A 23,371-nucleotide genomic window follows, 5' to 3' on the forward strand; every position below is an offset into this window, starting at 1 on the left:
CGGATGCAAAGATACGTTAGGGATGGAAACAAGTCAAGTCATTATTACTAACCTAAAGTGGAAGGATCGTTTCTTCGTTGTAGTCATTACTTCTTCACATTCTTCAGGCCTTCAGAGTAATATATATACTTGTAAGTTTCAACATTCCTAGACTTTCTAATCTAACCTAAACGAAGTTGACTCTCGTAATTAATAAAGTGACTCTAGATGAGTTTTGGTACTAAAATATGACAACCAAACTTGACACACCAACACTCGGTGGGTTCAACCGAGCTATGCTCTAACACAATTTAAGAAAGAATAATTATAGGTATAACAAGGGAGGTGAGGCCCTATTTTTGAAAGCCACCACCACATAATTTATTGGTTCTGGTTATAATTCATAGTCACTATGTATATGTGGGTTCGCATTCATCCAACCATATATGTATCCAAAGATGTTTGTTCTTAGTTGAATACTTGTATCCATCGTATACCTACACCACAACTTAATACAACTAATAGGGTTCTCTCGTTCGAATATTATTTTACAAAATGATTGGGGGAATATTACTACAGTCAAATTGTGAAGAATAAAAACGGTATCAAAGATACTCATTCCATCGAATGTTAATTTCTGAAACTTTTTACTTTTGATCATGTTTCAGGTTCATTAATGGATATTACGTAGTTAATGGATATTGTGTAGTTATATTTAATTAAGGTCAGCTTGATATTAAATGGAAACAAACCATTAGATAAACAAAAAAATAATAATCTGTTTCAAATATTTATCCAATGCCAACAGTTTCCAATATGCCATATAATTGATGAGCGTACATGTATATATTGTGCATGTAAGGCACTAAATCTATGTTCTAGTCATTTTTCGGGTAAAAAGTGAAAAAAAATTTATCCTACATGAATTCACCATAAGATATTGCATGGAAAACCTAGATCTTTCTCGAATCCAGTGTAGAGTCTCTGGTCACAAAATAAACCTAATCACGTTGTTCAAACACATCTTATGTACCTCAATTACATTATTTAAGGTCTTCGTTCCATAGCACATTCCCTTTATTTGCGTTAGAGATTGTCAAATATCTTAGGCCCTCCTTTTTGTCTACTTTAGTGTCGACAACTTCCTCTTTTGGAAAGTCTTATATGGAGACTCTAGATATGATTCTCTTATTGAACTCTAGATTCGTTTAAAAAATAAGCACAATCAGAGACATAAAACACCACCATCTACCACATTGAATATAAACAGTTGAAAATTAATGGTCGGATTTTAAGTCGGTAGATGGTGAGGTTTGGTATAATGAATTATGCTCATTTTTGGTAGGAATCTAGAGCTTAATAAGAGGAACATATCACCAAAAAAGTGGGTTTAATTTCATTATCATTTTGACTCTAAAAAAATGGTTTTATCTTGTGTAGATAGTGTACATATAATTGTTCATAGATCATTCTTTTTAAAGAGTTACAACATGAGGATGCACGCCCAAATGTATTGTTCCACGGCATGATGTTTCTACACTCAACAGGAAAGAAAAAATAAAAAGAATAAAAGAAGTAAATCTTCAATAGATTCCCTAATGAATGCACCTCTTATCTCATATTTAATGCAAAAGAGAAGGAAGAAAATCCTCATTAGATTTTGATAAAATTTATGAAGAAATCATAATTATATTTCATTTTCCAAATAAAGGCGTGTATGTAAGATATATATATATATATATATATATATATATATATATATATATGTATATATATGTTGTGTGTGTACAAATAAGGAGATACATACACAGATAGAATCATCTTCAAGTAAAACAGAATGGCTAGTCTTAGAAATAGCCGCAACAGTGTTTACATATTTGCTTACTTCCTTCTGTTTGCAGTATTATTTCGTGAGTGTTCATCCTCAGAAGAAAACTTTGGAAAAGTTCGTGTAAAAGTTATGAACCAACTTAACAATGGCCAAAATTTGTGGTTACACTGTTGGGTGCAAAGAGGATATAGAAAAATAGAACAAACTATTCCTGATAACCAATCTGTGACGTGGTCATTTGGTCTTACATTTATCGGTAAAACTTACTATGATTGTGATTTTGGATGGAATAAACAAGGAATTATGATTTATAAACGTCAACAAGTCTATAACGAGAGAGTAGATGGATACTGTGAAGATGATATTTGTAACTGGGCAGCACGTCAAGATGGAATTTATCGACAGAATGCTGGTTGGGGCTGGAGCCTTGTTGTACATTGGTAACAGTTGAATAATATAATTTAAGAATAAGAGTGGAAATGCAAAATTATTTGTGCCTTGATTCACGAGAAATAAAAATAAATAATGTAGTGCAATTGATTAATAAAAAGATACAATTTCAACTCGTTTTTTCATTTTTACGGCATTCACTAGTTTTCTTAGAGGTTAGATATGGTGTCCAAAGGAATTTGTTGTCATTGTTTGTTGTTTTTTACTTTTTTAATTAGTAGATTTTCGGCACACTATGAGTCTCTTACACATGTAATGCATCTTGCAAATCAATTGTATATTTATTGACTAAATTGAAGACCTTGCATGCATGGTAGTGAGGCAGCATAAAAGAAACATGTAAGTCCTGGTCTGGTTAAAAACATACTCCCTCTGTTCCGCTTTAGATGATGTTTTTGGAGTTTTCACGCAAATGAAGAAATAGAGATAGATATGAAGATTTTCCATCTATACCATTGAGAAAAGGCTTCAAAGATTAATTATTATTAATGCATTTAAAAATAAACTTATAGTTTCAAGACAAATTGTTAGGGTGTTATTGGAAGTTTTGTGGGAAACTATGAAAATTGTGGAACAAAAAAATAACCCTAAAACATCATCTAAAATGGAACAGAGGGAGTACTTATTTTCAATAAAAAGTTATTTTTATATTTGTACTGTCACAGAAACAACAAAACCACACATACTACAAGATGATGTCAAGCTGACACATTATTCAGATATCGGTGATGGTTACAACCTTGCTCGTACTCATGGTTAAATCATATGTATACACGAATAGAGGACCTCCCGTATTAATTACTTATGTATCATGGCTAGTTTGGTTCCTATAAAAATTATTTGAGATATACACAAATTTTGTTCCCAACTAGAAGAATGATAAGCGGCATCTAGATTGGATGAAACTACCAATTTACCCTTTATTAAATATTTATGCTACCAATTTATCCTCATTAAATCTTAATACTAAAACATAATCGTCTATTATATTTCATTTCCATTAGATTTTCGTCTCCACAATAACTGATTCTTCTTCTCTTGTTGGATGAACTTTCCGACAAAAGCAAAAATGTTTACCTATCCATTGCGATCAAGTTGTAAATGCCATAATAGAACCAGAACGAGACGGAGATCGAGATGGTGTAATGCGGCGATCATGATAAGTTAGAGTAAACAAACATCTTATGTCTTTGACTCTCTATAAGCAAAAGTATACTTCCCTTGCACAATTAAATTCTTCTTTTTTAAGAAGTAGACGGTAAGATAATGTTCCTTTAAAACCTGGCATTGTTAGGGGCGACCCCGAAAGAATTAGGGGCGACTTTTTTATACCGATCGAAGGAAGATGGCTACGGGGTGTCTTAAAAATAGAAATTGTCTATATTAACCTATATCCTTTGTTTTCATAATCGTAATATTACTCTTCTTCTTCTTAATTTGCCATCGTTTTAGTTTTGACTCAAACAAAATATCGTCGATCAAACTTTAGGGTTAATTGTTTAGAATCAAAACCCTAAATTCATTGACCTTAAAATTGAAACTTAGAACATTAAAAAAAAATCGAGTTAAGCAAACAAAATGGATAAATGATAGTAGTTGTGATCCCAAATTAGGATTTGATTGTTTGAAATAAAAAAATTAATCGGAGATTTTTCTAAGATCTACAGTTGTTGAAACATAATCGGTACTGATTTTATCTACCGATTCTGGTTGACGTTCTTCATTTCTTAATATCCACCCGTGTCTACTGATTGTGACAACAGAGAAATTCAATTTCTATTGGTTTTTGAAAATTTTGAATTTGGGTATGCTATTGTTCATCCTCTCCTTTTGAATAGGCGAATAATCATTATAAAGATCCAGAGTTGAAATAATTGTATCAAAGGTTTCTCATCTTCATCATAATCTTCGTCATTCATAGCAATTTCGGAATTTTTTTGGTTTTGAGGCCATACCTCTTCCTCATCCATGTATTCTCCGAGTTGAGCAATGTGATTCCTCGGGATATACATAGTCCTTTGAAGTTCTTGGAGTGTATCTTCAATCTTTTTGTTGTGCTCATCCAGACTATTCAAAAATTGGTGATTAGATTTTCCAGATTAGAAGCATAACTATCCTCCCATCCTTATCATTGTTCATTTACATGCCCTTCATAAGGTTATTGACATGTATGATAATATCCGTAAGGTTCTATGGAATATTTATCATAGCCAAAAGATTGGTTTTGATTATACCCATAGGATGGTTGTTAGTTGTCATATGAACGAGATTGAAAATCAAATTGATTACCACTGTTATATGTTTGATTTTGTGCTTCGTACATGTTATTTCCGTAAGGAAACATGACGACTCACAAAAAAGAGAAAATCAAAAAAAAAATCTAAAAACAAAAAAAAACAAAAACACAAAAAACAAAAAAAAACAAGCTAAACAAATTAAAAATCAATTATCAACTGCTCCCCAGCAGCGGCGCCAAAATTTGATGCGTGTCGTAAGTGCAACAAATTATTCGATATATTTCCCACTAAATAACCGGTAATATAGCTGTAATAAGGATCGTTCCCACATAGAGCTGTGTAACTGATAGGTTATTTGATCAACAAAACTATAATAAAATAAAATCACAAAAAGGGATTGGTTGTTTAAAGTAAATAAAAAGAATAGCAAATAAAAGAAAGCAAAGATAATTAGGGGATCATTCACCGCCAGTGAACAAAAACTTGATTAAAATACTTGTTTATTCCTTGTCAAATTTCTATTATCACCAACCGTAAAATAACAATAAGCTCTGTTATCCCCGGAATTCTTGTTGTCACTTGATACAGAAGCGCTCGACTACAAGATTCTATCCATCTGAGCCACCTTGAATAAGCTCTCAGGGTGTAACCTAGTCGGATGCATTACATTTTGTGAATTAGATTGATCCTAGCATCAGATGCATACGCTCGGTCTACTTACTAGTGTCATCTCTATACACAATCAAGTAACGGAATCCCTCTGTCATATTTTGCGATGTACTACTTGTGAAAAAAAATTGAGTGACAATTACGTGTATCACCAACTCTAATACTAGTAGAAGAATTATTATTAGGTTAATTTTAAATGGCCGATTAAACAACCCAGTAATAATTCTTAGACGATAAAAACAATAGGGACAATCGACAAGAAACATCAACTTAAAAATAAACTTGTAAGAAGAATTAGAATTCCACTACGAAAATTCAGGACTTTGAAATCATCTCTAATCAGTGAAAACTAACTACACATAGATTTACTCAAACCCATAAAAAATATATATAGAAGAGGAAAATATCTAGGTTTCCCCTTCAAAGGGTAAACCCTAAAATATAAAATAAATAACTTTTATATCCTCTCTATTTTTCTATTTTTTCTCTCGGTGTAAAAGTTGAATATAGGCCTTCAACTACGGAGAACTCTATAACTTGGACAACTAACATAGTCCAAATTTAGGACAATCAAACTTTTGATCATTCCCATCTTCACCCGCCATCAATCCCAATGTTATGATCATTCCCCTTTTCAGCATTAAGATTGTGTCACGCCGTGTCCCAAAACTGGACAAGCCGGCTGTGGCAAAGTCCTCAACGAACCCTACTCCGCGTGAAAATCTGATTAGACAAGGACTGCATATTCGGTGGACAGAGTTTCTGGCTTTTGGAAGTCATGTGTCTTTGATTCGGTATTTCACGAAGTAGTTTAGAAAAATAGCTACGGACTCTGATTGGCTCCAACTCTAATGGGGTTTTCGTGGGCAGACGAGTCTTCTCAACAATGAATTATACGTCTAACTTGATGTTGTAAGCAGCACCGAATTGACATTTTTTAACTGCTGCATAAAGTTCAAAACTCCAGCACAGTATAACTGCCAAAAAAAGATTAAAAACTCCTTTAAAATGCAAATAACAATTTCAAACACACAGATTGGAAGGTGAGGTAAGTTTTTCGGTTCACATCGATTTTCCTAAAAACACCCAAAGGAAAAGGAAAGATTCCATACCATAATTTTCATTTTTGTGTTTTATGTGCTCCATTTCCGCCATACCATAATCCAGACAAATATTTCGATAAATGAAATGCCAAAGTCCAGCAGGCCACCAATGCCATGATCTGCTTTTTTTAATCGCTCGAGAGATTTAGGCGTAAGTCTGCCTTGCCCCAGATGAGGAGATGAAGATACTGGACGAGAAGGATTGACAGGAAAATCCTCTACATGCAGACCACCATCTAGCATGGACCTCTGAACTAAGAACATTTGACTTCACAAGTACCAATTTGATACGAACTCTACAAGATTTGGATAACCATATAAAAAATTCATGAATAGAATGAGGAAACAAATACTCACACGTAGAAAAAATTCTTGATTAAAATTTGATACGAACATTTCAAATAACATCTTACAGACTACAAGTTAACCCCTTTTCAACAGATCATTGCTACGTCTATTTGCCCAACCCTCAAATCTGTACAGAGTCGGGAGAAAGTGGTTTACCTGCAGTCCTTCAGATGATAAAATGCATCTAAACTTGTGGTAAGAAACATTAAGTATGTATCTACCTTCCAAGACACGATATAAAGACATCACGTACAGAACCAAAACCTTAGCAACGTAACACAGTATCAGTTCATTTAAAAATTAGATAACACAGTATCAGTTCATTCAAGATTTAGATAACCATATACGGACATCTGAAGTGCTTTTTAAGAATCCTGGAATCATGATTACGAAGTAAACTTCGTCATTTGCCACACTCGAACCAACCTACAGTTTATGTTCGGGAACATTAGTACCTTGTCTAGGAATTCGAACGCCAAGTACAATATATAGATCCGGCTTACACAGAGGATGCTAATAACTAATAAGTAATAATACACAACCGAAGATTCTCAATACAGAATCAGCACCTTCTCTACTCTGAACCAACAAGGTTGACCTCGCCATGTGTAAGAATTGTCCATCATATCATCTAGAACAAGAAAATATGCCTGCAGCTGGAAGTATCAATCAATAAAAGAGTTCATATTCCTAGCTCTACCATACTCAGACGAAGAAATAAATGTGATATTAGTGTAACAACGAAGTGTTTGTCGTAGGAGGTGTCTGCAAACTATACCCGTTCAATGCACCAGCCAAGCGCGGGATCGAGAAAATTTTCATCCTTAGACAAATCCTTCTTTCAAAAACTTGTAGCTATCAATCATAGAGAGCCACAATTCAGCTTCCCTGGAAAAATATGTTTCAGCCAATCTCATTAAGAAGCTTACTAAAGTAAGATTGAACGTCAGATTTAACTCAAACCAAATATGATTCAAGAGTTTTATAACTACAGGTACATTTGTAGTTCAGCATCTGAAATAAAAAGAAAAGAAGATCAAAACCCCACACGACAAAATGAGAAACAATGAGAATATGCTCCTGTAGTACTACTACACATCAAACCCCGACCCACTCTCATAAACACTAAAGAAAAAGAAGCAAATATCATGTGATGATTCAGGTCAATTATATAAGCATGCAATCATCGAGGCATTCGAAGGATAACTGCACTAGGATATATGATTCCATCTTTTCCTTTGTGGCCCTCCATCCGACTTCCAGGATGCCCATCTAAAACCACTCCATCTTTTAATTTCAAGTTGCAACAATCCTGCGAGTGCAAGTGATGCGAGTCATCCTATATACAAGCTGAAGTTCAATGCCGGAGTTCACCAACCATTGAAAATATCTAAGTTCCACTTTATAAAGAGACTATGACTAGATGCTAAAAGCAGCCATCATCAGTATAAAGAATCAACTATCTTAAAAGTCACACACATCCAGTGCCAACCATTTCAAGGGAAACTATCATCATTATAAAACAACCAATGACTTATAGTCCAAAAAAGTGCAGTGGAAAAACAAGAACAACTCCTTAAGTTATTCAGATACAAGCGTAAAAATACTCCACAAATCCAGTGGAAGCACTAGCATATTCCATGCATTTGAAGTACGATATAGACAGATTAATCTCATAATTTAACAACATTGGTCCATAGATCAAAACCCTAGCTTTAATATTTGCAATAAATGTACTGAATTTCCAGGTTCTAACCACAAAACAAAAAGAAAAACAGATGAACTTGAGCTGAAGAAACTCAAGTACTTCCTCTGCATCAATGCAATTCCAATTCTACCAGTATTTTAGAGTGTCCTAGAAAGCATGTGCGAATTAAGTTCCATGATACCAGCAGCGGCGAAGCTAGAAACAGGACTAAGGGGAAGCAAAATTCTATTAGGGGTAGCAAAAATGTAAAATTAGGCTTAGGAAATTAGGATTGGAAGCCCAGTGTGGAGGGGTCGCAACTGCGCACCCTTGTTGCACACTGGATACGCCACTGGATACCAGAGCTTTACAAATCAGAGTTGTAGCACTGAGATATCAGTTTCTAGCTCTGACAAGCATCATTTTATTTTCCCTGTCATAGGATGGCAAGTCAACCAACAATAGACTCTACCAAACCAGACAATATGTAAGATATTTAACCTAAAATGGTGTTAAGTTCATAGCATCTGTAAAACAAAATTTCCGAAGAGAGTTTACTAGTAAACTGTTAATATTTCAGCCTGACAGACCATCAGTATGCAACTCCTGCAAACTGCATATTAACTATGGAATACAACGATAACAAGAATCTAGATCAGTCCGAGGCTGCTGAGCTTTCCACTCGTTATCTGATTCACAAAATCAGCCTGAAATTAGAGTCCGAAACTAGTGTTTGTCGTTTGATCCAGATCGACAATTTGTCAAGGTTCGTAAGATTTTTAAATTTATCATTCTAACACTAAGTGTAATCTGCAAAGCTAAAACTAGACAAAATATGCATATGTAGGCTTTAAGAGCCGATTGGTAAGTCCCCTGCTCCTGCTCAAACGTCATGTGGTGGTATACTCTTGAAACACACTAAACATTCCCTATAATTTGGTGTGTATCAGCTTAGGCTTCAATACCAAGACAGCCGAATAAATGATCTAATCTTTAACACTGACTGGCCACAGGTCACTTGAGAGTTGAGACCAAAAACTATTTCATCGCAATAATTTAAAAGTAATAGTTAAAATCCAAATAGTATACAATTGAAAAGGGGGACGAAAATGACACCAATAGAAGGTCAAACAGAGTACTTAGAAGGTTCTAACACTTTTGTGCATATAAATAGCTCCCAAGTGTGTATCAGATTGATTTTTCTTGCAATTTCTTTATACTTTACACGATTTTCTTTAAAAAGCAGGGTGGCACCCTAAAGCATTTGCTTTCAATTTGTCTTCAGTGGTAACTTTTTCCCATTGGGAAGTGTCTTTCTTATCCTGTATTTAAATGACCTAAGCTTCTATGAATAACCACTTGCTGCTTGTCGTAGACTAGAGGTCTAGGATGGAGACGCTGAATAGAGCTTATCAACCTTAAATTGGGTAATTAGCAGCAGCATATTATAACATCATCAGGTATATGAAAAAGGGAACAAGTATCATAAACAATTGAATGATCGAAAACCAAAACAAAGGAAAAGTCAAAACACATCCATTTTGTATTTGATACTAAGCTTCATCAAAGACTTACTTCTGAAACAAGCAGACAAACTTATCTCACCCTGCCAAGTGAAGTAAATTCCATACTTAAAGTTATTCTTCTCGAACAACATACGCCCCTGTAAAGCAATTTCAGTTCCAATTCAGTACAATCACAAATTTAATCCCTGCCAAATAAGAAGCCAATTTTACGACAAAAGCACCAACAATCAAAACCCAGTTCTAAATTCAATCAATACTGACTGACATTTAGGTCTAGAGATCTAACTTTTACAAAATCCCTAATTTTTGCCGTCATCTTCCCCCCAATTTCATATCACAGAAAAAGAGAACTCATAAGAAGTTACCTCATCAAAGAAGAAGGCAAAGATTGAAAGTAGCATCGGCAGAATCAACTCTGGACCGTCTTCTTCATCGTCATTCATATTTTAGGTCAAATGGATAGACATGAGTAACAGAAAACTTAAACCTAGATAAACCTAATCGATTTTAAACTAGGGCCTTGTCTTGATGGCTTATTTTGAAACTGAAACCGTTGCACTCACAGGAGTGTCGATGGCGGAATGAACGAGGTATAGAGATGAAGAGGTGTTGTTGTGGGACGATGGAGCGAAAGGGGGATTAGATTTTGTCTCGAAGAGCATCTCCAACCGTAACTTGGTGTGCATTTTTTGTGGAAGTTGTTTTTTCTCATGTAAAGATGAAATTTTCCTTAATTTGGGGAGAGGAAAGAAAAACATCTCCAACCACGAATCGTGTTTTTCTAGTTTTGAATTTTTTTAAATGTTGATCCAAATTATATATCATAACCATTAATAATGATGAGTAGGATGTTTCTATCCTCCAGGAGCATCTCCAAGAGAATGTGGAAAATTTATTTTTTAGTGACACATAGGATTTTAGATCTTCATTTTAACTAAATTCATTTCTAACAGCGGGTCTTATAACATAGGAGGAATGAAATATTGATTTTGAAGGTTTCGAAGAAAGTCTTATCTTGTCCTCCGGAATGACCTCCATGTCATATTTTTTATTTTTAATAATAAACTAAAAAACAATTAAACAGTTAAGATTTCATCACACAAGATTTTCTAAGGGTCAAACCTCAATATTGCTGGAGATGGTATACTAGTCTTGGGGTCCTATATTTACTATATGTACAAATTCTTTTAAATAAGGGTCTGGAAAAAAATTCCACGTAGGATTTTTAAACCCGCTGTTGAAGATGCTCTAAGAGAATAGCATTGAGGATGTCTACACAACTACCTTACACATCATTTTTACATTCTCATTGGAGATGATTTTTTGGTTAAATCCTTGAAAATCCTACGTGCCCTTATATTTAAGTCCTGAATTTTCGCCAAGTCAATGATATTTTGACTAGTCTCGATTATTTTTGGGCACAAAAGGTAATTTTTTTATTTTTTATTGAGGGGTATAATTATAAAAAAAAATTTATAAGAAAATTATTTTTGTGAATTGTACAAGGCTTTGGTTGGCAGCCTAACTACGAGCTGGGCACCAACCCCTTTTTGTTAAAGATTATAATTATAATCATTTTTTTATTATAATTAGAGAAATAAAATGAATTGTGATATTTAGAAATTGGGTCTTGTTAATTTTTATACCAGGATACATGATACATATTAAGCTCTAGAAAAACAAGGTGATACTTTTTCAGTTACTCAAACACCAACCATATTATTTGAGCTAAATCAAAACCATATCCAGGAAAAATGAAACAAAAACTCTGTTTCAATTTGAAATTGTTAAATTTAGTTTTCATTACTCTTTGCATTTCCAATCTCGCCCTTCATTATACACATATGCATATAAATTTTTCTTTCTTCTCTCGTAATTCATTTCTTTTTACTCCTTTCCTAACACCACCACCACCTCCAACCGCCGCACCACCACAAACCACCACCAGTTTTAGATTTAATACCAACACCTCATTCCCTTCATCCTCTTACATATCCACCAACACCTCCTTCTTTTTTCTGCTACTACCATTTTACTCCGCCACCAATAGTACCTCCGCGACCACCAACTGGTTACGATGTTCAGATTTGACATCAACACCAGATCCTCCATACCCTCCTCCTCCTCCCCTTTGACCAGCAGCAGCACCTTCTCCTCCTCCTTATGTACCTCTAGCAAACCCATAACCATCTCCATCAACACCGCCTTCTTTCCTTCTTCCCTCAACCCCACCAGCAACACCTCTTCCTCTTCCTTTTTTCCTCCACCACCATAAGCAATAAGTTGAATTGACTAGTAGTAATACGATTGAATCTGAGAATGAGCCGAAATTGTTCAGGTATTTGATTATTATTACAAAATCAATTAGTGAAACCAAGATAGTTATGGTGGCTAATTGATCTCATGGTGGAAATGAACCATTGACGGGGATTCAATTTCATCTACTTATTGTGTTGCGAGGAACGATCAATTTTAATGATAATTTGAAATTGATAAATAATTAAAATCTTATTATTTCACTGATTTTTTTAATTAAATTAGATATTGGATCTTGTTTTGTTGTGATTTTTGTTGAAACTGGGAATTGAAAATCAAAAAAAAAAAGATTAAATTTTTCTTTTTGGCGTTAACAAATTTGTTGGTGGAATGGTATTAAGTGAATACTGCGAGGTTTCAGATTCATAGTGTTTATATACGATCTCTGAAGTGGTTACTTGTATTTTGCCTTAGGAAGGTTTATCAACCTGGCGTTTTGTTACTCTATTTCTCTCAACATATAATGGTAGTATATTACATCAAAAAATCAACAAAAAATGATAGTATGCTCACAATATTTTGTTTTGAACCATTTTGTGACAGGTTTAGTGGTCGAGAGGACTTCTCTTTGGCTCGTTTTGGTAGTGTCTTGGTATTTCGGGGCTTTTGTTTTTCACTTGGATGGCCGTTGTTAGCTAGTACCCTTGCTAGTAACATGGACTTATATAAGACCACCATTAGGATACAAATGTAACATAAATGTCAATCTCAAAATTGAGTGGTTTGGGAAACTAGTCTTGGAATCAATCCTTTGGGTTTCAATAGACTTAGAATTGTACAATCTAATATGTGCTAATTATACAGTGGTTTGGTAACCTGAGGATTCTTGACATGGCGGAATTCAAGTTTTATTTGTGAGCTGCCAGTAAGATCCAATGTTTGTTAACCAGGGTTTTACTACACATCACCAAAGAAATCAAAGATGTGGATCAACATCGACAGTCTCTCCTATAGGTAGATTTCTATTTTATAATGAGTTCTAAGCAGCTGACATTTAATTAAATTTTCTATTGATTTTTCCACTTGTGAGACATCTTTTTAAGTTTATTGTTGATCACAGCTTAAAAAAAAAATTATCTGCCATTATGCTGACATTGTTTAAATCATAAAACACGGTAATGTTCAATATGTCTATTTGGTTGTACTGTGTCTAGATGCTTATCGAAAGTTAAATTTTGTAGTTCTCATTTCACGGTGAACTGAATTGCAAAGAGTGGTACGTGGTGTGTTGCTTTTCTTTTTCGTAAAAAGCTTACGGAAATTTGGATATGCTTGTTTACGGATATAGGTATCTTGTGAGAAAAGCGGTAGCAAAGACCATCTGTGCAATCAAAGTTTCAAAGAAGGATTTTACAAAATATGCACTGGCAAGAGTATAATTTTATTTTTATAAATAATACTGCTGGCAGAAGGATGCGATTTTTATAAAGAAATTGACGGTGCAACCAAAAAATGGAACTGCACAAAGCTTAAGAAGTGTTAGATAATTTACCAATGTATGAAATACTCAAGAGTACATTTATAATGAAACCAATTTCGATTTCATCTAATCTTGGTTGAACCGATTTTGGTTTCATCTAATTCTGTTTTATATTTTTTAACACTTTACCCATATGTTGAGATTTTGGTTTCATCTAATTTTTTTTTTGATTTTGTTTCATCTAAGTATTGATACCACATTATGGTGGTGAATGATTGAGTGACCGGTGTAGGTGGTCAGTGTTGAATGAGTAGTGCAGTTGGTGATTAAGTCAGTAAGTGGTGATGGTGGTGAGTGGGTTTTTCATTCCTTCTTATCTTAGCTTATATAAGTGCATTTTGAGCATTATATTGTACTTGATAATTTGGCCAAGTTTTTGTCTCAATATATAGTTTTGAGTTTTCATTGTAGGCAGGTCAGAATTGCGGATGGAGTTCAATGAGAATTGAACAATCAACGACATTTGTCTTGTTCGTGAGCTATATTAGCTTGTCGTGTTGAGATCAAAAACTTATAACACAAGGTTATTTAATATAATCTACCTTAGCAGTATTTATATTCCACAAAAATTTCTAACAAATGCATGAGACTGTATAGTTTAAGGTTTTGGACATTCTTGTTTGCGTTAAACTATTTAATTGTCGTCTGGACTTGTATAATACCTCCAGTAATTTCTCCTACAGTTATACAACAAGTACACATCTTTTCAGTGGAGATGATGAAGAGGTATTTGCACGAAACCAATTTTGGTTTTATCAGTATTTTTTTCATTTTGATGAAACCAATTTTGGTTTCATCTAATTTTTGCTAATTTTTTTAGTTTTGTTGGTTTTTGTTGAGATGGCTTTAGTATTACTGTAGTAAGTCATGTTGAAAGGTTTCAATGAGATACCCTATTATTTCCAGATGTTCATTATGCTGAAACATCATTGTCAATATATATGGTCGATGGCCATATGAGTTTTATTGTTGGAGGCAATATTCATGGTTTTCAAATTTAAAATGTTTTGTTTTCTGGGTGTTAGGCTTAATCCCTTGTTCAGAAGTCTTGTTTGGTGAGAATGTTATTGGCCTGTGATGGAAATATATACACCATCACAATAGTTCTTAGAAAAACTTTGAGTCCAGAAAGTATTGAAAAAGGCAAATTTATGATGAAACTAACTTTAGTTTCATCTAATTTTGTTGAAACCGATTTTGGTTTCATATAATTTTAAACTTTTATCGGTACCAACATTGTTGGTGACAAATAATTTTCTACAAGTATTGGTTTCATCTGGATTTGTTTTATTTTCTGAGATTTTATCGCCGAAACTAAATTTTGTTAGTGACATTTTTTGTTGAAACCAATTCTGGTTTCATCTGATTTTCTTTCATTTTCTACGAAACCAGTTTTGATTTCATCTTATTTTCAAGTTGTTGTCAACGAAACCACTAGCGATGTAATTATTTTATGTTTTGGTGGCGTCTGGTTGATGGCGGTGGTGGTGGTTGGCGGCGGCGACGATGGTCGGCGGCAGTGATCGGAGGCGGTGCTGGTCGGAAGCGGTGGTGGTGGTGGTGTGATGGTTGTCGAAGGCGGCATTGGTGGCCAGAGGTGGTGGTAGTGCTGGTGGTCGGCGGTGGTTGGTGGTCAGTGGTGTTCGGCAACGGTCGATCGGTGGTGGTGTTCGGCAACGGTCGATCGGTGGTGGTGGTGTTGCTAATTGTTGGTGGTGGGTTTTTATTGGTGGTGACAATTTAATAAAAATTAAATGTCGCGTTGATTCTTGTTTTTGTTGGGATGATTTAAACTAGAAGGGTAATATAGACAGTTTATATTAAATGGGTTTTTTTTACATCATTTAATTCATTGGAGTTTTTGTGTTTGGATGGTGACAGCTCTGGGGATGTAACCCGCGCGTTAGATAGGATGAGCATTAATTTCTAGCACACCATCATATTGATTCTACGACTTTTTGTGTTGGGTTTAGCAGATTTTCTCGAAAGTGAAATAATCTCGACAAACTAAATCAATTTAATCAATGCTTACAAAAATTCTTTAACTGTCCCTTATGGGAAAATTAGGGGGAGACCGCAAAAAAATATTCTCATTGTCAGGCCCACAATTAATTTTGGATACCGTGACACCCATAAATATTTCTGTGACACCCATAATTATCCGAAATTATTAAAAATGTTTGCATGACGGTTTATGCATCCGCATGACGGATTATGCATACTATTTTTTCAGAGATAACTCGTTATGCATCCTAATTTTTCAGGGGTATAATTGGCAACACAACTTGGATATAACATATATAAAAAACCGCGCCTTGGAATTTAACAAATTTTATATCGTTGGAAATCTTTTAAAGAGAGCTATGCAACGAGTACAAACAACAATATCAAAATTTTGTTTTTCACGAAAAAATCGGAGATGATCATCATTTTAGGAAAAAGTTTCGAAAACTGACTACATATTCATTATGCAGCCTCCAAAAAAGATGCATAACACATTATGCAGACACATAACGAATTATGCAACCATTTTCTTCATTGCATAACAAATTATGCATCTGTATACAAAGTTATGCATCTATAACAAGTTATGTAGCCATTGTTTTGGTTGATTTTAGTGCATACATAAAAAATTGATGCATAATGCATTATGCAACCATATTTTCGGATGCATAACAAGTTATGCATCAATTTCCTCGATGCATAAAAGATTTTGCAACAATTTTCTTGATGCATTATGCAATCATATTTTCGGATGCATAACAGGTTATGCATCAATTTTCACGACTGCATAACATGTTATGCAGATATTATTGTAAGTGCATGACAAGTTATACAGTCTTTGTTTTTGTTGGTTCCAACAATAACAAAAAAGTTGATGCATAACATGTTATGCAAACATTTTCTGGACTACATAACAAGCTATGCAAAACTTTTCAAACTGCATAACAGGTTATGCATCATCCATTTTCATAGATGCATAACAACTTTTCGAAACCGATTGGAACAATAACTTTTTGAAACAACAATTGAAGGTTCAGATTATAGATCCATTTTCAGCCAATCCAAGTACACCATTTCAGTTTATTCATCCATAGCCCATTACATATCCAGATGCTCTCACTTCCCTGTACGTCCCAATACCGACACCAATACCATGAGCATCTGTAACACCATCTTAACCACAGAATCATCACGCACCCTTGCATCCATTTCAGACCATTTTCCTCCATACCAGGCCTTCCACAGTAACCAACACCACTAGCAAATCTGTATGTTCTCAACAACAACAAATGCTTCATCTCCAGAATCTGTTCTTAACTGACTTCTCATCACCATCTTCAGTAACACCCACACAATGACCATCTCCATCTCAGAAACATCCTCTGCAGCTACAAAAGGCCATCATATGCTTCATACCAAATCTCCAGTGCCAACCAACTTAAACTGCATCTGCTTAGCTTCAACACCATTATTTTACATTCTCTTTGGCAACAACATCAGTACCATCTCGACATCACCAGCTTCAGTAAAATGTCTCAGCTGATTCTCATCACTGTCTCATACCAAAACCCATTCATTCAAATTGATTGCACCATTGAACATCTTTCCCTAGCCATCCAAGTTCAGTCCCATCAAAACCTGCAGCACCAGTGCATGCTCACTGTAACTGCATCTTCTGTTCTTTCATAGACCATCAGAAGCAACATAACACTTCCATAACCTTCTCAACATTAATAGCACAACCTGCAATTCTTTGTTAACAACCACCAGCAAAACCTCCAATCGAATCCATTGCAAGACCATCTTCATTCCCTGATTTCAAACCTACAGCAACATCACTTCCTCCAACCGTTGAGTCTCTTCACTTTCTGTAGCTTCTTAACCAGATTCAAACCAAATCAGAACTCATCTATTTTGCAGCCAATCTCAAATTCAAATCAAACCCATGACTATCATCACCTTTATCCCCTCAAACCCTATCTAATCACACAAGTTCTTCATTAAATTTCTCCACATAATCAAACATCTTACAAACCCTAACTTCTCTGTCCTCAACCAATTCAGCTGGATTGACACCCAATTTCTCAAATTCACCGTGTCAGTCTTAAAATCGAAGAGACCCATCTACGAATTTCATCGATTATTCCCTGATTCTTGCATCAAGAATTCTTTGGTTCCTCATCTCTTTCTCATCACAGACACACAAATTCATCTCTCCTTCCTTCAGTATCCACCAACACAACATCTTCTCTGGTTTCTCTTCGACTTCACGTGAAGAACAAGCTCAACACTGTAATGATTACCGAGTAATTAACGGAGTTATTCTTTCTTTTCCTCGATTTCTTTTTTTATTTAACCTCGATAAAAATAGAGAAGAAGGAAAGAAGAAAGAAAAAGAAGGTGAACATGTAAAACTTTGGGTCCGAGAAAAAACTTAATATCAATAATTTTGGGTCCGAGAATAATTTTTCTTCAGAAAATGGTTGCGCGCATTTAGATTTCTGAGCGTGGTTTTCATAGTGGGAGAAATATGAAAAATGGGTGTGACTGTAATTTTCACTTATTTAATTATTATTCTCTCGGTTTAATTATCCTCTCTCTCCCACAACTCTGAATCATATTTTTTTTGCGGGTTTTTTCTGCTTTGCGAAAGTAAACAAAAATTAGATTGTTCGTCCCTGGTTTTCCATTTTTATTTTTATTTTAAGCAAGTCTCCAAAATATATTGCCTCTCGTTCTAGGGTTTATCAAGTGATTTGTTTATAGAATTTTACACTTTCTTTCTTTGCGACATAAGGTTCACTATAATGCCGGAAACTGTGACCTTCACTTGGAGATGAAATTGAACCCACTTAATAGTTAATAATTTAATACCATGATGTTTTTATAAGAACATACAGGGGTTTCAAAGAGGAAAAACCAGAGAGTTGTGGAAGTTAGCAGGGAAGATGCGGATTTTGGATATGGGATGTGACTTTTTTTATGTTCAAATTCGAAAGGCCTGAGGATTTCAAACACGCTCTTCGTGAAGGTCCGTGGTTCATCAATAGAAGAAACCTCTCTTTGAGAAGATGGACAACAAATTTCAAGTCATCTGAAGCATCAATTCATAAAACGGTGGTATGGGCTAGACTATCGGAGCTTCCACTCGAGTACTTTGATAAAGAAGTATTATTCAAGGTGGCTGCAAAGCTGGGAACTCCAATTAAGATTGATAACACAACTGAGTTTGTTTTGAGGGGAAGATTCGCAAGAATATGTGTTGAGATTTCAACTGATCAGCCTTTCATACATGCCGTGAGGATTGGCAACATGGTGCAAAAGATTGAATATGAGGGAGTTGGATTAATTTGTTTTCATTGTGGTAAAATGTCCCATAGGAAGGATCAATGTCCAACAATTATTCGTCCTAATGTTGTTAATTCTGATTCTGCGGATACAGTAACTGGAAATGAGTCTGTTGATGTTTATGGTCCATGGATATTGTCGACAAGGCGAAGTCGCAAGGCACAAAATAAACCAACTGGTCTAGTTCGTGAACAGAATCTGAAAGGGCATAGGGCTGGAGTCTTTAATAGCTTTACAATTTTACAGGTTGAGGATGTTGATGGGTTATTGCAGGAAATGAGTAACAGAAGGAATGGTGATAATGGGAGAAATCAAAGGTCATTAAGTAGAAATGTTGATTCTCCTAATGGTGGCCAGAATGTAACTGCTGATAGAATTACTTCTCGTGCGTTAAATGTCAATAATAGCAAGGATAGTGGTATTAAGTTACAGAATCCAAAGAGCAAACAAGTTACTCGATCATTTCATAGTGACGCCTATTCCTCATCACCAGTGGGGTTACAGATGGTGTTATGATGGACATTAATTTGGAGCATAAAAACAAGAATCAAGTTAATACTAATGCTAGGATAAATAGTAAGGAAAAAGAGGTGACTACTCATTCTTTGTTCACCAAGTATGCCAAACAATGGAACACCAAATAGAGATTCTCAATATCTTTTCACTAGAGTCAATAATGCCATCAGTGGAGGAGTTTGTGAGGGATCTGCTAGTGTATAGAGCCCAACAAGAGCTGAATGAAATGGAAACAGACTTGATGGAGATATTAATGGAACAAATATTAAGAGGGGATCAACTAATCCAGCTGACAGAGGAGATAGAGGAGCTTTACAATCAACTCAGTGCAAATCTTCCAGAGATAGTACACATGCCAAACCAAGTGAATGTGCATGGGTTTTTGGAGCTGATCAACAGCATTTTGAGGACAATCCGACTTTCAAGGTCCAATTGGAACCATCAAGAGCCGATAATGTTTCTCGAAGAATGGAGGGAAGAGGAAAATTGCGACTCAAAGATGTGGTCAGAGGCAACAATACTGGAGGTCATAATGGCTCCACTAGTGGAGACTCCAGCCCTTGTAAGAAGCCCAAAAGGACTGTGGCAGTTCGAGATGCAGATTTTTACCAGGTTGGATTTGTATCTGAGCGATCGACGAATGTTCAAGACAAGACTTTGCCCAATGATGTCGATGGACCAACAGTCTGCAGAGAATTGGACAGACTTCCAGAGTTTGGCTACATGTGCTTAATCCAAGTTTGGCTCTTCCTTCTTCTTTTTCTATGAAGATTTTGTCTTGGAACTGTAGAGGCCTTACTAGGCCTTCTTTTTTGCGTGTGATGAAGAAGTTAATCAAGAGGCACAATCCTTCAATGGTTGCCTTTCTTGAAACTAGGACTTTGGAAGATAGTGTTGCTGACATTGTGAGTAAATCATCATTGTTGATCCACACGGTTTCTCTGGTGGTCTTTGTTTGTTATGGGATTCTAGTGAAGTTGATATTCAAGCTACTAGGAAGTCTAGATGGGCAATTCGTGCTGTTGTTACTTCCAAGTTTCAACATCCTTGGATTTTGTCCTCCGTGTATGGGAGTACAAATAAAGTTTGTAGGAAGAGAATATGGAATGAATTGGCCATCTCTGAAATTCCTAATGCAGATTGGTTGGTGTTGGGTGATCTCAACACTATTGCTGAAAGTCAGGAGAAGCTGGGAGGTAACAGGCCATCTATTAATCAACTTTCTGAGCTTAAAGAGGTGATGAATAATTGTGGGCTCATTGATCTGGGATTTAATGGTCTAATATTTACCTGAAACAATAAGAGAGCTGGTGCGGAGAATATCAAAGAGCGTATTGATAGGGTTGTTGCTAATACAAATTGGCAAAACAGGTTCCATAAGGCCCAGGTATACCATTTACCCTACTATAATTCTGATCATAGGGCTATAATTATCGATTTAGATCCTAAAAGCAATTTTAATTATAGACCTTTTAGGCTTGAAGCTATTTGGACTAAAGACCCTAGATATGAGGTTGTAGTTGAGAACTCTTGGTCTCGCAATGGTGGTAATTCCATCAGTAACCAATTCCTGGATAATGTAGCTAAAATCCAAATTGAGTCTGGGAAGTGGAATAGACATGTTTTTGGTAACTTGTTTAGACAAATTGATGATGCCCATGAATAACTTATTTTGAGTCAAAATGAATTTGACAATTGGCCATCTGAGGATGCCAAACTTAGAATGACTAAATGTCTCATTGAGTATCTTAGATTACTAAAGCTTGAGGAGATGTATTGGAGATAGAAATCCAGAGTTTCTTGGCTTAAAGATGGAGACCTAAACACTAGGTTCTTTCACACTTCTACTATTATTAGAAGGAAAATAAATTTTATCATTATGCTTAAAGATAGTAGGGGTAATTGGAAGAGTAAGGATATTGAATCTCATATTGTGGATCATTTTTGTAACTTGTTTAACTCTTCTTCTTCTGCTGTGACTGATAGTGAATTAAGCTCTTTGTTTCCTCCCATTATCATTGTTGAGGACAATTCACATCTTAACCGTGATGTCAGCATAGATGGGATTAAGCAGTCTACTCGGTAAATGGGTGCTCTCAAAGCCCCTGGTCCTGATGGACTTCAAGGTATCTTCTATACGAAGTATTGGAAGTATGTGGGTGATAGTGTCGTTGTTCTGGTAAGAGATTTCTTTTCCAATGGTCAGTTAGATGCTAGACTCAATAAGATATTCATTGCTCTTATATCCCCAAAATTAGTAACTCCATTTGCATCAAAGATTATAGGACTATTAGCTTATGTAATTTTAGTATGAAAATTATTACTAAAATTTCAACTAATAGACTTAGGCCATTTTTAAGTAAAATTGTTTCTCAAAATCAGCATGCTTTCATTCCAGGAAGATCTCTGTTTGATTCTACTATCATGTTACTCATTCTTTTAAGAAGAAAAAAGGATTTAAGGGGTGGATGGCTTTAAAGTTAGATTTTGATAAGGCTTATGACCACATTAGTTGGAAATTTCTGGAAAAGCTTCTAACTTGCACTGGGGTTTGATCAGGTTTTTGTTGGATGGATTATGAAGTGTGTTTCTTCAGTTTTCTTCCAAGTGCTTATAAACGGTTCTCCTAGGTCTAGCTTTATGCCTACGAATGGCTTAAGACGAGGGGACCCTCTGTCCCCTTATCTTTTTATTTTGTGTCTTGAATTTTTGACTAGGCTCATTAATGCTGGCATTGATAATATGTCTCTTTCTGGTTTTACTATTGCTAGGGGGGTCCAATGATTACTCACTCTCTTTTTGTTGATGACAGCATCTTCTTCCTGAAGGCTTCTTACAAGAATGCTCTAAATCTTATAGCATTATTGAACAAGTTTTGTTCTTGGACAGGAAAAATAATAAATAACAACAAGTCCACTCGGCTTCTCTCTGATAACCTTGGAAGGAGCTTCTCCCGTGGTATGGCAATGCTCTCATGGTCCAAGTATCTACTAACCCATGTAAGTACTTAGGTATCCCATTGCAATGGGGTAGAATTAGCGAGAAAACTTATGTGGATTTTGTTGACAAAATGAGTAATAGGCTTCAGGGTTGGAATTATAAGAATCTTAATTTGGCTGGTCGAACTACTTTGTTGAGTGCTTGTGTTGATCCTATCTATTATAATGTTATGTATGTCGTCAAGTTGCCTAAGAATTGGATGAATAAACTAGATAAGTTTAGGAGAAATTTATTCTGGGGGGTGATAAGGGAAGTAGAATAATCCATAGTGTGAAGTGGCCAACTTTTTGTAGACCTAAAGATTTAGGTGGTGTTAATATTAGAGATCTGGAACTTAACAACTTAGCCCTTCTTGCTAAGATGGCTTGGAAGGTTTCTATGGATCCTAATAGCACAGTGGCTATGTTGTTAATAGCCAAGTACCGTAAGCAGATTGGTTTTTGAGACATATCTCCAAGTTCTGGTGTTTCGGCTAGTTGGAGAAGCATCCTTCAAGGTAGAGATGCAATTAGAGACTGCCTTAGATGAAATATAGGATATGGGACCCAGATTGATTTCTAGAGGGATCATTGGATTGGTGATTCTTCCATAGATTCTTTATCCAGTCGTGACATTACTGATCTCTCTAGTGAACCAGTAAGCTCGTACATTGACTCTGTCACTCTTAATTGGGATATTGTTAAGTTGGAAAATATTATTAATTCAGGCATTGTTGATTCCATTAAGTCCACCCCTGTTAGTGATAGGATTATATGATATGGTATTAAGTCTGGTAATGTCACTGTTAGGGATGCTTATAGGTATATTCAGAAGAAGAACATTGGGGAAGAGACTACGAACAAGGACTGGAAATTTCTTTGGACTCTTAAGTTTCCAT

General features: G+C 35.4%; 3 protein-coding genes across 3 annotated transcripts; all 3 read left to right on the forward strand.

Annotated features, from left to right (window-relative positions):
• The first annotated feature begins 1,816 nt into the window (after positions 1–1,816).
• LOC113280277 lies at positions 1,817–2,254 on the forward strand. The gene has a single exon (XM_026528925.1). It carries the CDS (start codon positions 1,817–1,819, stop codon positions 2,252–2,254), a length of 438 nt encoding a protein of 145 aa, XP_026384710.1.
• A 16,358-nt stretch (positions 2,255–18,612) lies between these two features.
• On the forward strand, positions 18,613–21,160 carry LOC113280278. The gene is made up of 4 exons (XM_026528926.1): positions 18,613–19,475; positions 19,731–20,219; positions 20,467–20,731; positions 20,798–21,160. The coding sequence occupies exons 1-4, from the start codon at positions 18,613–18,615 to the stop codon at positions 21,158–21,160; spliced, it is 1,980 nt and encodes a 659-aa protein (XP_026384711.1).
• A 420-nt stretch (positions 21,161–21,580) lies between these two features.
• On the forward strand, positions 21,581–22,938 carry LOC113280279. The gene is made up of 5 exons (XM_026528927.1): positions 21,581–21,793; positions 21,939–22,043; positions 22,266–22,493; positions 22,583–22,665; positions 22,788–22,938. Exons 1-5 carry the CDS (start codon positions 21,581–21,583, stop codon positions 22,936–22,938), a joined length of 780 nt encoding a protein of 259 aa, XP_026384712.1.
• The last annotated feature ends 433 nt before the right edge of the window (positions 22,939–23,371 follow it).

Source organism: Papaver somniferum, chromosome 5, assembly GCF_003573695.1.
Source record: "Papaver somniferum cultivar HN1 chromosome 5, ASM357369v1, whole genome shotgun sequence".
NCBI lineage: Eukaryota > Viridiplantae > Streptophyta > Magnoliopsida > Ranunculales > Papaveraceae > Papaver > Papaver somniferum.

Coding starts and splice junctions, on each gene's coding strand:
- LOC113280278 (XM_026528926.1), top strand. CDS start 18,613: ATGTTCAAATTCGAAAGGCCTGAGGATTTCAAACACGCTCTTCGTGAA. Junction 20,220..20,466: donor CTTCCAGAGTTTGGCTACAT/GTGCTTAATCCA, acceptor ATGGGATTCTAG/TGAAGTTGATATTCAAGCTA. Junction 20,732..20,797: donor AACTTTCTGAGCTTAAAGAG/GTGATGAATAAT, acceptor TGAAACAATAAG/AGAGCTGGTGCGGAGAATAT.
- LOC113280277 (XM_026528925.1), top strand. CDS start 1,817: ATGGCTAGTCTTAGAAATAGCCGCAACAGTGTTTACATATTTGCTTAC.
- LOC113280279 (XM_026528927.1), top strand. CDS start 21,581: ATGGGTGCTCTCAAAGCCCCTGGTCCTGATGGACTTCAAGGTATCTTC. Junction 21,794..21,938: donor TTATAGGACTATTAGCTTAT/GTAATTTTAGTA, acceptor CATTCTTTTAAG/AAGAAAAAAGGATTTAAGGG. Junction 22,044..22,265: donor AGCTTCTAACTTGCACTGGG/GTTTGATCAGGT, acceptor TACTATTGCTAG/GGGGGTCCAATGATTACTCA.